General features: G+C 38.1%; 1 protein-coding gene across 3 annotated transcripts in view; it reads left to right on the top strand.

Moving 5' to 3' along the window:
- sfxn1 (sideroflexin 1) overlaps window positions 1-16,482 on the top strand; it is a 56,528-nt gene that overhangs the window by 20,229 nt on the left and 19,817 nt on the right. For all 3 annotated transcript variants that reach the window (XR_015759797.1, XM_043703831.2, XM_043703832.2), the window contains exons 2-5: window positions 2,878-3,051; window positions 7,722-7,892; window positions 15,021-15,119; window positions 15,411-15,486. Coding sequence is in view for 2 of the 3 variants with exons in the window: in XM_043703831.2 (XP_043559766.1) it covers window positions 2,888-3,051; window positions 7,722-7,892; window positions 15,021-15,119; window positions 15,411-15,486 (510 nt within the window). In the remaining variant the exon portion in view is untranslated. The remainder of the gene's footprint in view (window positions 1-2,877; window positions 3,052-7,721; window positions 7,893-15,020; window positions 15,120-15,410; window positions 15,487-16,482) is intronic.

Raw genomic sequence — 16,482 nt, 5'->3', positions numbered from 1 at the left:
AAGACATCGTGCAGCTTGGCATCTTTGACCATTTCCATCAGGACTCTGGACGTGGCGTCCAGTTTACTGTCCCCCCCGCCAGATCATCCATCCGCATCAATGATACAGTTGAAGTCTCCGGCCAGAATGACCGGCCTGGACGTAGCCAGCAACAGTGGAAGCTGCTGCAGGACGGCCAACTGTTCACTCTTACCCGCTGGGGCGTACACATTAATCAGTCTTAGGGGAGCATTCTAGTACATGATGTCAGTGACAAGGAGATGCCCACCCACCACCACCTTAGTCTCTGAGACGGTGAAGTTGCTTCCTCGTAACAGGATACCCAGGCCGGAGGCACAGTTAGCGTTGCCCCCTGACCAAACTGACGGCCCATGGGCTCACAAGCTCAATCATCTCCTGTAGCTGCTGAGGTGCGGTATCCCACACTCCTGCAGAAGCAGGACATCGGCTTTAACGTTGGTCAGGAAGGACAATGTAGAAACACATCGCGTAACAGATTTAATGCAATACACATTAATACTGGCAATTTTTAATCACCATTTAACAGTTTGAGGTTACCAGTGTCCATTTGCCGCTGGTCCTGCCTCTCTGGGGTAACTGTCTGCATCCCTGTGGTGTAAGCAAATTGCTGGACTTTCGCAGGGCTGAGGTAGCTGTCCGTCTCCACGCTGGGGCCATTTTCCCACTCTGGTGTCATCAGGCCGGGGCGAGGGTTCGCACAGTCCAGTTCTGTGTCTGACAGCGGGGTTGTCAGAGGATCGCTACTCCCAGTTACCTGGAGCTGTGGGCCGGTGGATACCTCCTGGTTCTCACCGGGTGGGGGATGGTCTGTAGAATGGTCATTTGGAACTAAACGCATATATACGGTGGCTCAGTGATTAGCACTGCTGCCACAGAGCACCAGGGACTCAGGTCCACTTCCCCTTGGGGGTGACTGTGTGAAGTTTGCATATTCTCCCCATGCGTCGGTTTCCTATCAGTCCAAAGATGTGCAACTTAGGTGAATTGGCATTGATAAATTGCTCATGGTATCCAGGAATGTGCAGACTAAGCGGATTAGCCATGGAAAATGTAGGGTTACAGGGATAGGATTGGGGGTTTGAATCTGGGATGGTCTTCAGAGGGTCAGTATGGGCATAATGGGCCAAATAGTTGGCTTTCTACACTGTAGGGCTTCTAAGATAATTTCCAAGAAGGCATGTGTCATGAAAACTGTAGTGTTTACTAATGAAATATTGTTACTGCTGAATTCATGACACATCAGAGGCCATTTAGTTTAGCTTAGTTCAGAAGGGAGAACTGTTTCCTCCTGGTAGGACAATCAAGTGTTCAGTTGAAGGGACAGATCACCCCAGCAACAGTAATTTTAGTTCTGAAGCTTACCAGCAGGCATTTTTATATCGAAATGCTCAAGTTGTTAGAACTGAAAACATTTCTGCTATCAGAATTGAAAAACAGTTCACTCCAGCAAATCAAATTTTATGACCAATTTCCACCTCCAGAGTCCAAAGAGGTAAACTGAGAAGTGTCAATTAAGTAAGAGATTAAAGAGTTATCATAGCATTAATATTCTTCCAGGAATGAGTAAATGCAGGAGCTGTGACAAAGGTGAAAACCTTGATTTGCAGTTTGCGATCTTTCCAAACTATGTGTCATGTATATTATGTTAAAGCTTTATTTTTTATCCTTTTCTGGAATAAACTCATTTTCATTTTTCCAAAAACTTTTGCAACCTCTTATGTTCCATTGATGAACCATCAGGGTAAGCAAAGGCATCTATTAAACTTGTGATATTATCAAGGGCGGCACAGTGGCACAGTGGTTAGCACTGCTGCCTCACAGCGCCAGAGACCCGGGTTCAATTCCCGCCTCAGGTGACTGACTGTGTGGGGTTTGCACATTCTCCCCGTGTCTGCGTGGGTTTCCTCCGGGTGCTCCGGTTTCCTCCCATAGTCCAAAAATGGGCAGGTCAGGTGAATTGGCCATGCTAAATTGCCCGTAGTGTTAGGTGCAGGGGTAAATGTAGGGGAATGGGTCTGGGTGGGTTGTGCTTCGGCAGGTCAGTGTGGACTTGTTGGGCCGAAGGGCCTGTTTCCACACTGTAAGTAATCTAAAGTCAGGTTTCATTCTAAGAGCATGAGAAGAGAGGAATTTACTCAACCTTGATCATAACTCGACTTGATCATAACTAACAACTGTCCTAATATTGCCACAATTCTCTAGCTAGCAATCTGTTGGTGGAGAGGGATGAGTTTGCAAATTGTGGCACACACCCAATTTGACCACAATGCCTTTAAAGATAATCATTTTAAAATCTGCAGCACGTTCATAGCAATTAGCTGTTAGAAAAGGAAGCTCTTAATTCAACCTGGATATTACAGAGGCTGGATGACCTGACAAAGGAGCTGCACTCCGAAAACTTGTGATTTCAAATAAGCCTTGTTGGACTATAACCTGGTATCGTGACTTCTGACTTTGTCCACCCAGTCCAACACCAGCATCTCCACATCATGTCTAACATTCAAGATTATGAAGAGGCTTGATCGGATAAGTAGTGATAGGTTATTTCCCCTGGCAGGAGAATTGAGAACACATGCAGAGTTTTGGGATAAGGTACTAACCATTTAGGAAAAAGATGAGAAATGTCTTTACTCTAGGAAACTTAGGGGGTTGTGGATACACCATAGTTTAATATATTTAAAGGTAAACTAGACAGAGGATTGATGGGTATGGGGAACATGCATGGAAGTAGAGTTGAAGCCAAAGATCAGTCAAGAATATACTGAATGGCAGAGAGAGCTCGATGGACCGCTTGGTCTTTTACTATTCTGATTTCTTCTATTACATTCTAATGCCCATGTTTTATGTTTGTTATAGAGAGTATAAAATGACTGCAGATGTGTCATTGGACATCAACACCAAAGAACCTCGATGGGACCAGGGTACTTTTATTGGGAGAGCAAAACACTTCTTCACAGTTACTGACCCGAGGAACATTCTTCTATCAAATTCACAGTTGGAGAACGCTAGAAAGATAATACATGACTATAGGTATAGTATGTCAGAGCTTTTATGATATTATAACCAATCTTATTTGATATTTTGTATCTGAAGCCCTTCAATCTTGACACTATCTGATTTCACCTTTTATTTAAATCAAGCAATGTGGGCGATAAAAGATAATGCACACATTGAACTCCTTTCTTTTTAAGAAAAAGAGAGGTTTTGTGAATAAGTAGAATAGTAGCAACAAAACACCTTTAGAAAACAAGTATTCAACAGAATGAAAAGTTTATGAAATTAGCAAGTCTAAGCAAGACTAGAGGCTGGAAAGATTATACCAGTCCTACTTAGGCAGTCCTCCACTATAATCCGTTTATAACATATGAATTCACATTGTTTTTTACAAATGGTTAAATAACTTATTAGGAACAAGCTTGAGGAAAAAGATCCCTCAATTGGAAATGTTTGATTGTTGGTTTCTTAACTGTTATACCAGCAAAAACTTGATCGATAACCTGACTTTGAAGTAGTTCTTAAAATCAGATTTTTGAAACAGGATAATTAGTAGATTAACCATGGTTAATGGGGGGCTATGGGGATAGAGTAGGGGGCTGGGTCTGTGTGGAATGCTTTTTTGAGAATCAGTATGGACTTGATGGGCCAAATGACCTTCCTCCACACTCTAGTTATTCTATGATTCTATGAAAAGCTTCTTCTAATTCATGGGATTTAATAATCAGTTGTTTAAAATATATTTAAATCGTAAGTTTTTTAAATCAAATTCAGTTTGAATAAATGCCAGAGCCACCTTTTTTATTCTCCTGGACAGGCTGTAAGTTTATAATTACCCCTTAACTTCGTACTGATTTAAACTTTACTGTCTGGTATCTGGTCACAACATGCCTACAAATTAAGTGTGTATGCCAAGTTCTGTCCTGATCTTGTATATTTCATTCAAAGGTGGAAAATGTCACTAGCTTGATCTCAGTTCAGCTTCAATATAAAATATGAAAGGTGAGTTTGCAGTAAGTCAATCATAGAATAGCAATTTAAATGCTCTGGCTTTTCAAAACTTCAAGCTTGGGAACACTTGTGAACAGCCTCAGGATAAGAGGTCAGTCATTTGGAATTGAGATGAGATTAAACTTTTGTTATGATCATAAGAATTAGGAGTAGAAATAAGTCATTCAATCCCTCGAGTTTGCTCCACCATTCTATAAGATCATGGCTGATTTGATTATAAACTCAAATCCACCTATCCAGATAATGTTGCATTTGTTTGCTTCAGAAAAATTCATTATTTCTGTCCTAAAAATATTCAAGGACTCTGCTTCCACCATCTTATGAGGAATGGACTCCCAAAGGCTCAATCATTTGAAAGAAAATATTTTGCCGAATTTCTGTTTTGAATGGATAATCTCTGATTTTTAAATGATGACCCCCTAATTCTAGATCCTTCTAGTTTGAAGGAAGCATCCAAATATCCCAAAGATCCGTCAGGATCATTGTATGTTTCAAGCAAGTCCCTCTTACTCTTCTAAACTCCATTGAAACAACCCTGGCTTGCCCAATCTTTCCCCATTAGACAACTCGCTCATTTTGGGATTAGTTTGGTAAACCTTTTCTGAACTGCATGCAACATATTTACGTAGTTCCTTAAATAAGGTGACCAGTAATGTGTGTGCTATGTTAGATATAGTCTCATCATTTAACTGAAACATAACCTTCTTTTGTATTCAATTGCCCTCATGATAAATGCTACAATTCTATTAGTTTTCCTCAATAGTTGCTATGCATGCATACTAACTTTTTGTGATTCATGCACAAGGCCACCCAGATCAAAGTGTAATACAATAGATGCCATGTATTGACTATGACACTTTAATCTTATACTATAAATTCTGTGTCCTCTGATCCTGCCCCACTAGCTACCTGATGAAGGAACTCCAAAAGCTGTACTTTCAAATAAACCTGCTGGACTATAACCTGGTGTTTTGTGATTTTTAAGTTTAAATTTAAGGCTGACTTATACAGATATTTGATCTCCAAGGAGTTAAGGGATATGTGGAGCAGGCAGAAAAGGAAGAATGGAAGTCTAAGATCTGCCCTGACTGTTCAATGGCAAAACAGGTTCAGTAGGCCATTTGGTCTCCTCCTGCTCACTTCCTTTATTCTTATAGTCTTTCCACAGAACTAAAATCCCTCATGTCTGTTATCGTTATAGCAAGTCGATCCCCACCCACGCTCATAGAAATCAAAAGAAGAATTTAATCTTAAATATAGGTAATTAAGACAAATAAATACAAGAAAACTAATTAATTTTAAAACACAGTTTTAAATCTGCATGCATTAGCTTCAGAATGCTGTCAACTCAAGCAACATTCAACGTTTTCATTCCAACAAGCTCATGTCAATTTTAACTTGAGCAAAAAAAGCCCCTCTAAGATTATTAAGCCTTCAAAAAAGTATCAAATATCTACTAACAGGAAAATATAATCTATTTGCTTTTATTATGCTGATTGTTTAGAAGAATTATAATGGACATAATATGTTTGGCATCTGACCAACATGGGCTATGCTTAGATTTGTCGCATAAATGGATGAGATCCAGCAAGGCCCACCTTTACATCAGGAGCACAATGCTTCATCTTTTATGCTTTCCACAAGTGGCATGGTGAGCTTCTCATTCGGCAACAATGATTTTCTAATTCATTGGGATTATTGTTTGTTAAATGCTTTCTTAACAGCACAACTTACCCATTAATATTTAGCTTTCTATCTTACAATTACGAGCTAAAAGTGTTATGGAAGCCAGTGTCATGGGTACCTGGCAAATTCAACTTGTCTCTTGCTCCAAAGGACCTCCATATTGAACTCCAGGCACCAACATTTTGGTATGCCCCATGCACACTGGACACTATGGATGTTGGCATCTAACGTGTGCCAGCCCCTAAGCTTAGAGGACATTTTAAAATTTCAACACTTACCCCACAACTACCATTGTGATGCTGCAGCAAGGACACCTCACTCATGGGCTGGACAGGCTGCACCTCCAGTCTGTACACTTGATGTACACTCACTCTGAACTTTGCCTTGCCATTTAGTACAGACACAAAGTAAGGAAGATTGGCAGGGTTGTCAGCAGGCCTCCAACAAGTCAAAGGGAATAGCCTTTGCTCAGATTCCCTGACACAGTAACTTGGTTTCAATGTCAGGATAATGTCCACATAAGGGGTGAGGAGCTGACTGCCAGGCATCCATCATGTCTCTTTCTGCCTAATGGTGGTTATTTTCCTCCTGGATTGAGAAAGAATAGGTATTAAGGGAAATGAAAATGGGTGGCATAGTAGTTACTTATGGTGCAGGTGGAGAGGTGGCCTGAGCGAGTAATTAGATGGTGTTGAACGCAAGCAAGGATAGTGGTGTCGGAGGCTGGTATTGGTGACAGCAAGTGAAGGAACGTGTTGCAAGCATTAATATGAGTGGTAGAGCAAATGCCTTGTTGGGAGGAGACATTGTGAATGAGGCATTGGGACACTTACCCCACTGGTGAAGTGGTTAAGAAAATTAACCTTCTTCCTATATTTCTGTGCATTTCTCTAAATGGTGAGACTGCTTTAACTAGGTAGCAAGCACTGATCAAACTGCCATTTTCTGGTGATGTTCCTTTACTGCTGGTCCTTTGGTAAGAAGTCATGCTACTTGTGCACCACACTGTTGAGCAGCACTTAGGTCCTTCATGCAGAGAGGAGTGCTGATTTTTCCCCTGTTTACGATGTCCAAAGTAAATGTCAGGAACTATGCAGGACACCTCCAGGCTGACAGCGCTTTTTTCAGTGCACGTCAAGCTTTTAAAGATGAAGCAGATACAAGAGATGCCAGTGAATTTCAAGACATTCAATGAAAGGTAAATTTTTTTGGGAACGATACATGGTTAGATGGGACTGGAATTGGAAGTGATGGATGCCATAGGTAAGTAATGAATGAGGCAAGTTCAGAAACATACAGCAAGAAAATCCACAAGGCCTCAGGTTCAGATCCCTCCAGAAAACTTGGTGCAACTTTGACATAGCCACAAAGACGTAAGATTCAGGCCAATATCTCTCAACTCTGAGCGAGTACCCTAAGTTTTAGTAATTGATTGTAATAGAATATGCAAGATTGGATTTCCAGACTTGAAACAACTCAAGGGCTGAAATGGAAACATAAATTAGAATAGGTGAATTGAAGAAAGATAAAAGGGAAAAGACAATTTGATTTAGAAATAGAAAGGGCAATTTTTTTTTCCTTTGACACTTTAAATCTCCAACAGGAATTAATATCTGAAGAAATGTGGTTCCATGCTTGTAATTGTTAACCTTCATGCAGGAGAGATTTATTAGCAGTATTTAACAATCAATAAATTGTTAACCATGTATTAAAAATTACAATGCTAGCTTTCTGTATTTTTAAAGTAAAAAGTAATCATATTATCAACACCCCATTGCTAGGGGTGGTGATGTACCCTGGCTCTTTTGGAATAAATGATTAGCATTTAACGTATGAAGACTAATATGTAAAATATTTAAGACTAGAGGATACAGAAAAGAACTTGACCAGTTTACCATCTGCATCTTTAATATGATTTTAACCTGTGTATTTCTTTTAATGTGGGAGGTTTCTTAGTTTTTGTTGCTTATCCTATTGGAGGAGAATTACATTAAGTTTTTATATCTTAGGCAAGGTATCGTAGCTCCTGAGCTTACAGAAGATGAACTTTGGAAAGCAAAGTATGTCTATGATTCTGCATTTCACCCAGATACAGGAGAAAAAATGATTCTTATTGGTCGAATGTCAGCTCAGGTGCCAATGAACATGACAATTACTGGATGTATGATGACCTTCTATAAGTGAGTAAATACATTTTAAATGTTGGAGTTTTCCTAATGATTTTTTCTCAACTGTAGAAAGCATATTGAGGTGACAGGACATCAATGTTAATATAAGGTCACCAATTTGTACAGCTGCACGTTCTACCTACTTGCTACATAACTACATTTCTGGAGAAGCATTAAACTCTGCATTATTCATAAATTTATCTGATCAAGAAACACTGGAAGACAGAAGGACTGTCTGAATAAGAAATTCCTTTTCTAATTTTGTATTTCTTCAAAAATAAGTCCTTATTAGGAACATCAATGTAGTGTTTTCATTTTTAAACACCAATGTGTTTAATAGTAATGCAATTAAAACTACTATTCACGTCCCCAAAATCTGGATCCCATTTAAAAACCTTTGTTGCAGTGTTTGGGGAACAATTAGGGGCTACAATGTCCCAGTGAACCAAAAGTATATCTTGTTAAAAATGTGAATCATAGCAAAAAATACTTGCATAGCACAATGTGTAAGGTTGATCTTTGTATATGTATTTAAATTTCTTGAGCATGATATTAATTTTGAAGTGTCAAAGATAAAATGGGCTGCATGTGGTCTTGGGAGTTTTAAAGTAAATCCCTGTTCTTTCTTTCCTGATAAACAGTGGATGCTGAGCTTTCCAGACAGTATAGGGTTTTTTTAAAAAATACTAATGGAGCTCTCAAGTAGTTGCTCAATATAGGTTGTGTGTTATCGGTCAGTTGTTGTGTTTCTCATGGTATAACTATCTTGTTACAACCACATGAACTGGCTCCCTCTGTTCAACCACTGGTTTGGCCACAACCAAGGTTAATGTTCTTTTTGCATCATGCTATACTTTTCTCCAATTAAAATTGTAACTATTTCTGCTGTGAGCCATTCATCAATGTTTTCTTGAGCCAAAAAAAGCACATTTATTTGCAGTTAAACCAGAGGTAAATAATAAGATCTGACACACATACACGAACAGACAAAAGACTATATGATTTAGTTTGTTAGTCATCTTTGGGACATAAGATTTTAATCTAAGGCTGATGTTAATTAGTTGGCTTCTTGAATGCAGTCAGTTATCGAGAAATTTGCAATAATTATCAGTTCCTCAATTTTCCTCCAGTTGTTTCTGTGGGAACTGGGTGCCAGCATCCTTGGGGAAGAAAATGCAGCCAGCAATTTCTTTCCAATTATCCCCAAAGTTATCTTGGAACCTCCTTTTCAAATACAGTTTCTTGTGTGTATTTCCAAGAGGTTCTTGGGGTGGCTGTGCCTGTATTAGCAATTGTGTCCATATCCATTACCTTGTATTTGTTACTGTCTTCCTGAGATCATATTAGCTTTTGATGGCTGAAAACCTAGCTGTTGATTCTCATGGCAACAATCCATTTTTGCAAAGAGTTTCAATAGTCCATTGTCAAGGATCCCTTGTTATTCTTACACTTATCTATAATTAGGGAGAATTTTAGTCCTACTCTTTTTGTAATGAGCTTTTGAGTCAAATCTTTATTGCAGCAATATCTGTACAAAGTTTCACTCCCATACAGATATAGTTCATTATTACATTGTGAGCTATATAGACTGGAAAATGGATTATAACGTCAAGTAATTATCCCCTCAGATAGCCTTTTCTGAATTTGGTAGTCAGTACCAACCATTATATATTCCTGAGATTTTTATTACTTTTAGATCAGGTCTCTTTGGCAGTGATTAAAGAAGTGTCTCATCTTGCTTTTAACTTTTATTCTCAACCACAAAATCTGTGGCTTTTAAGTCAATGAGACTTCTAAAGGTTAATAATCCATGTATATTACAACAATATCTGTATGTGGTTCTTTTATTTAACATTGTTTCTGGATGTCTCTCAGCTTCTCTTCTGTCTCTGTTTGTTATCTTTTTCATTTTCCCTCTTTTGAGTTCCATCAGCGATGAGGAGATCTGATCACGGAGAAAGGTGGAAGCAGCAAGCAACATGAAGGTGTTGGTGTTCTAACTGCCTTCCTTAATGTCTGATATTCCCTAGCTGGTTTTATTATTTTGTTTTTCACCAATTAGCTATATATAGTCAAATACTGTCCTGCACCCCTTGTGTTCTTGTTTCCCCTCTGTCTATTGTGTACTACCTCTTCTAGTCCATTTGTTGTGCTGCTTTGCCAATTATATTCTATCTAGTGACATTTTATTTTACTTTTTTCCTCTATCTTTGCTTTCTTTTTGTTTCTTTGTCCCATTATTTTGCGTCCTTCCCCTAACCAGCTCTTCTACATCTTCTCTTCTACTCCCCCCCCCCCCCCCCCACCACTAACTTTGGCATTGTTTCCCAGCTGCCCATTGCCCTGTCTCCTGTTATCCATTTTTCCAACTCTCTTCCTTTGCCTCTGCCTGTCCCACTTGCCAGCTCAAACATTTTCATTCGTTGTTCTCCATCTTTCCCCATAATGCTTTTCCCATGAATCTTACATCCCTCTTCAGCCTCACAAACCTCACCCTGGATCTTTATTTTCCTCTGCTAACATGACAGAGCAGATCTTGTGCTCGTGGCAGGGAAGATGGGACAATATATATGACATTAAAGGAATCCTACATAATTAAGATAGCAACGCTGGTAATGTATAATTGAGGGAATTCTACAGCAGTAAAGATGGGCAAGGAAGAGGCTGAATAGGACTAGACAGATCAGAGGCCAATGACAACGTAATCTCACCTCAGCAAGCATGGATGAAGAGCTGACAGAATGAAAGTTAAGCCAGAAGGTTGCAAATAATTATTAAGTAAAACATAAATAAATGTAAGGTAAAGCTTACACAAAAGTAAGGGGAACAGGTATAGAATTTTGCACACTGCCTCTACCACTACCTGTAGGAATGCAGCGAGGATATAATTTGGAGGAGCATTAGCGCTACCTAGTGTTATCAATGTCCAAGAACAGATTACATAGAAGGTTGAAAGAAAAGAGAATAAAGGCAAGCAAATGGAATTGGATTAATACTGATTTCGGGGATAAACACCAGCATGAAACGGTTGTTGACTAAACAACTTTTTGCCATGTTGAATTTCTACAAAATTCTATTTCTTTTGTGTTGGCCAGGACTGAAAGATAACTGACTGTAAATACCTTTATACATAACTTAACAGTTTAAAACTAATTCACAGGTGTGAAAGAGGTAGCATGACATCCAGGTGCCATGGAGATAGCATGACAAATAGCATGATACAGGTGTGATCTGGACAGAAAATACGTGTTGCACAACAGCAAGTCATACAGGTACAAGATTTTTAAAATATAAAATAGATTCCTCTGAAGGATGTTGAGGCAGTATAATATCTTAAAACAAAATATTAGTTATCTTAATGGCTCAGGTATCTCACTCTTCTTGTCTCAGAAACCTTTATAATGTCTTACTTGTAATGAAATGTCCCGAGATGGTACAAAGCAAGTTTCAAGCAACTGAGCAATGCTTCAGTGGAAGCATTAGTGTGGTGGCTTTGCTTTAAGTAAATTCTGAGGATACATTGAAATCCATAAGAGATATGGCAAGATGTGGCTTTAGAGTGAGAGTTCCTAAGCATAAGATAACTGAATTTCTCTCAGTAGTGGTGAAAATACTCAAAAGTCCAAGGTCAGAGAAGTAAACAAGTGAGTTGTAATATGAGCCTGCAGAATTTAGGGTGGAATGGTACCATGGAGGTAAAAGAATAAAAATTGAAGTCAATACCCTGGGAAAAGAAAGACTAGTGGAAATTGGTGAACATTGATGAAGAATAACTAACTTGGGAGAAAAAAAAGAGGAGAACGGTAAATGGAATCAGTGGATGATGAGGCTATGAATGACTTTATATATTTTGTTGTGTTATACTCTAGATTTATTCTTTTTAATGCCTTGTTTTAGACAACACTTTAGTGAATCCTAACTATCAACATTCTCACTTGCTTTCACTTAAGTAAATTAAAAATTGTAGTTTATATAGGATAATGAACAAAGATATTTTTTAGACTACATTAGACATTTGTTTTTGTCATCTTTAAAGATATCAGGAGAGTACAGCAATAGTTCTTGTTTGAGATTTAACTGACAATATATGAAACAGGAATAAAATTAGGAAATCATCTAGCAATAACAATGTATGTTTTTAATATTAAAAAAATTTGAAAATAGTCAAGTGGCATGTATGGAGAGAGGAACAAAGTTAGCAATTCAAGTCAGTGTTCTTTGTCAGAACATTTTATAATAGTTACTGAATTTTGCTGAGCCTTTGTATATTATAAGTTAATGAATAGTTTCTGAATCTGTGATATAGCTGTATGATTTTAACATAAAATCTTTTCTTCTTCAGTTATGAAAATTATCCATTTCTTAATTTAAAAGCTGAAGAACATCTGAAACTCAGCAGGGCAGAGGCAACTGAGGGAAGGAGAAGGTAGAGTAGATGTCTCAGGTCTTGCGGTACTGTCCAGACTCTTCGGAAGGGTGGCTCTTGCAGAAGTTACACTGTCAGGAGTTACATGTTACAAACCACAGCTGTGGAGGACTTAAGAGAGATTGGTGACTTGCATCAGGAGGATCTCGAGTCTTCTCCACAAGATAGACACCCAAACTTCAATGAGTCATGGTGTATATAGTAATGGTTCTGAAAGAGTTATTGCTGAAGATTGCATTAAGCTTGACCCAATCTGATGATGTCACAGAACTTGATTTGGGAAAGACTAAACAGCTCCGGATCTTGAAGCCCTATTATCTCAAAGTCTGCTCATGGGTTTTGAAGCAAATAGTTTTGAAGCATCTCCATGTAGCCTGTACCTGACTTTTATCATGCAGTAAACTCCACCTTCTTCAAGACAAGAACCTCCTCTTGTTAGATTAATTTTTAGTTTTCTTCTGCCATAATGGACAAGGGAGACTATGTATCTAAAAGCAGAATGATGGCAGCAAATGTAACTTATGGTAAACAAGAATTTAGCCAGCTCCTGCAAAATGTTACCAGTGATATTGTCTGAGGATTTAATATATTCACACCTTTTTAACATAGTAGGCACCAGTGCTGATTGAAATTCAATTTAGCTGTATAGAGCAAATTCTCATGATCCCAGAAGAAATTTCCAATACAGTTGTAAGAGTGACTGAGGCAGACAGTCAAGCAAATTACAGTAGACAAACTCATGCCAAGATTCAATAAAGAAGAATCTGCAGTCAATGTTAAAAGTAGTTTAAACATGAGAAGCACAGAAGCAAGTGTGACCTAGATGTTATGTGGAACTGACACATTAGTCATGCCTAGCAGTTATAGGTTGCAACAGTTGGAGTAGCCCCAATTAGAGATTCAGTCACAAAGTGAACATATATGGGGGCTCGATGAGTAAAGTTGAAATTCCTGATGAGCAGGTTAAAATGTGGTTTAGGAAACCTGGTTGGCATGGACAAATTGGCCCAAAAGGTCTATTTCTGTGTTGTATGATTCTATGATTCTAAATACTGTATATTTCCAGACAGACCTAACTAGAAGTAAGAAAATACATACAATTCAGAGCAAACATTACTGTTACAGAGTGCAGACACCATTAGGCAATGCTGCAGTAAGGAAAATAGCGCCATAGAAGTAATTTAAACCAAAGCCACAGCACCAGGAATGTTACAAAGCCACAATTAGAAATTATATAGCAATTTAGAAGCCTAAGGTGACATAATCTAGCAGAAGAAGAAAATAAGGAGCTTATCGAGGTCGCAATAAGAGCAGGAGATCCACATTTGACTTTCTGGTTAAGGCAAGAGACATTTATTAAGGACACACAAATTGTTATTCATTTGGAGAAATTGTTAAAGGAAATGGGGTGGTTGTGCTGAAAGCAACTTACAACAGAACAAGGGTGCAAGGTAGGTTAAAAACATGGAAAGATGTAATTAGCTCAAAAGTTATCCAATTCAAATTGAATCCTAGGGGCTATAGGGTTCCCAAGTGAAAGAGGAGATGCTATTCTTCAAGGTGTGTTGAGACTTACTGAAGTACTGCAGCAGGCCTTAGACAGAAATATTGGCATGGGAACAATGCTGTGTTGAAGTGGCAGGCAAATACACTACATCTTCTGGTTCATTTTTATCCTTGTTATCCACCCTGCTCATTACATCCTCCAATAACTTTGTCAACCAGAGAATTTCCTCCCTAAATCTCTTCACCCCACTCCCTATATCTAGAGATTTAAAGTATTCCTTGCTTGCCACCTTTGGTCATCTGCTTATTGGCTCAATATCATTAAAACACTTCTGTGCATTGCATTGGGGCATTTGCATCAAAGCGGCTATATAAATGCTGTTGTTGTGTAGTTTTGAAGGAAAGTAAATGTCAACTTGCCATTGGAGTATTTCAGTATTACCCAAATGTTTGTGCTAACGTACTAATAGAACAAGGCTATATAGGAAAAATAACTTGGTAAATATTTTTCATGACATCAAATAGCCTGTTCCTGTGGTGTTAATGATATTTGACACTAATAATGTGATCAATGTCTCCATGGTTTGTTGGAGATTATTCAATTCTTAATCTTGAATGTGTTTGAAAAAACTTGTTTCTATCATGTTACTACAAACCAAGGCATGGATTATTGATATTACAAAATAACTGACTCTTACCTGGGCCATATTCATTGTGCCAAATTGCTCAGTGTTTCTCTTATATTTACTCTGCTTTTCTTTCCAGATTAGAATTTGAGTATCCTATACTCTAACAAATTCCCATGTCTTTACTATGTGAAAGTCCAAATATATTTCCTAATCCATTGCATTCTTTCCCAACCACCTTAGAACGCGAGAAAGCATTTCTTGCCCAAACAAGCATCCTGCCATCCTCAATCTTTGTTTTTTTTTAAACAGTCTTTTGACTTGAAAATTTCTTAATCACTAGTTCCTGATAGGTTCTATCTTCAGCCTTACTGATTCCCAACTCCATGAGCCTTGACTTTTTCTTTTTTAAAAAAAAAAATTCTCTACTTACCTTAATGCAGATAAACTAAAGGGAAAACTCAATGTAGAGACCATTGTGATCCAATGTGGACTTTGAACAATTTTCCTATTAATTTCCCAAAGTGTTGTTTTCATGGCTGTATACAGTAAATGTAATGTGTCCAATTGATTTAATTTTAGAACTACTCCAGCTGTGGTTTTCTGGCAATGGATTAATCAGTCCTTCAATGCTATTGTGAACTATACTAACAGAAGTGGAGATGCTCCAATAACAGGAGGGTAAGTTGTGCTTCTAATATTGATGTAAGGCAGTGTTATAAACTTATTTTGAATTATATTTCATATACTGACAACTAATTGAGTTTTGTTCTTCAAAATAAATGAATGTAAAGAGAACAAAACTTCCATATGTTTATTTTATATGCATTAACTTCTTATTTATTTATCATCATCACTATAACTTTGTAGTGTTCACTTCATAGTTAACACAATGTTTAAATTTTGTTCCAGAAGTCTCAAGTAAATATTCACTATGATGATTTCATATTTCATTTTCTTTTTAAATTACAGCCAGCTTGGTACAGCTTACATTTCTGCCACAACAGGTGCAGTAGCAACAGCTCTTGGCCTTAATTCACTAACCAAGGTATCATTAACTTTTGAAATGTGCATGTTTTGTCCATGGATGAACAATACAAAGGTTATTGTTGATTTGAAGAAGATACCAGGGATGAACAGAAAGTACTTTAGAAAAAGTAGTTCAGTATTCAAGGAGCAGAGAAAGTAGAAAGATTGCATAGAAACATTCAAACTTATAGCAAGGTTTAAAAGGTTAAATCACAAAAAAAATCCACTGGTTTAAGATTCAGAACACCTGTTAGCAGGTGGTTCAGAACTAATTTGATCCTAAACTTGTCAGATTATGTTAGTACAATTTTGGATTGATTGTGAATTGTGAAGGATGAGATTTCTGAATACTAGGAAGTGCACGGTAAAATATGGAAAAGTCAGCATGATTTAATCAAGGGGAGGTCATGCCTGACAAATCTGTTGGAATTCTTTGAGGAAGTAACAAGCAGGCTAGATCAAGGAGACCCATTGGATGCAATCTACCTGGACTTTCAGAAGACTTTTGACAAGGTAATGCACAGGAGGCTGCTGAGTAAAATAACAGCCCATGGTGTTCGAGGCAAGATACTAGCATGGATAGAAGATTGGCTGTCTGGCAGAAAACAGAATGGGAATAAAACAGTCCATCTCAGGGTGGCAGCTAGTGACTAGTGATCCACAAGGGTCAGTGTTGGGACCACAATTTTTCACTACATACATTAATGATCTAGATGAAGGAACTGAGGACATTCTAGCTAAGTTGCAGATGATACAAAGATAGATGGAGAAATAGATAATATTGAAGAGATGGGGAGGCTGCAGAAGGATTTAGACAGGTTAGGAGAGTAGGCAAAGAAATGGTATATGGAATACAATGTGGGAAAGTGTGAGGGGTTGCACTTTGATAGGAAGAATAGAGGCATTCAGGTTTTCTAAATGGGGAGAAAATCAAACCTGAAGTACAAAGGGACTTTGGAGTTTTAGTCCAGGATTCTCTTAAGGTAAACTTGCAAGTTGAGTTAGTAGTTAGGAA

The sequence above is a fragment of the Chiloscyllium plagiosum genome, unplaced genomic scaffold (genome assembly GCF_037043375.1).
Source record: "Chiloscyllium plagiosum isolate Xiang-an unplaced genomic scaffold, Cpla_swu_hap1 HiC_scaffold_16, whole genome shotgun sequence".
Classification (NCBI taxonomy): domain Eukaryota; kingdom Metazoa; phylum Chordata; class Chondrichthyes; order Orectolobiformes; family Hemiscylliidae; genus Chiloscyllium; species Chiloscyllium plagiosum.
Note: the sequence above shows the minus strand (reverse complement) of the source record. Positions and strands in the feature narration are given on the sequence as shown.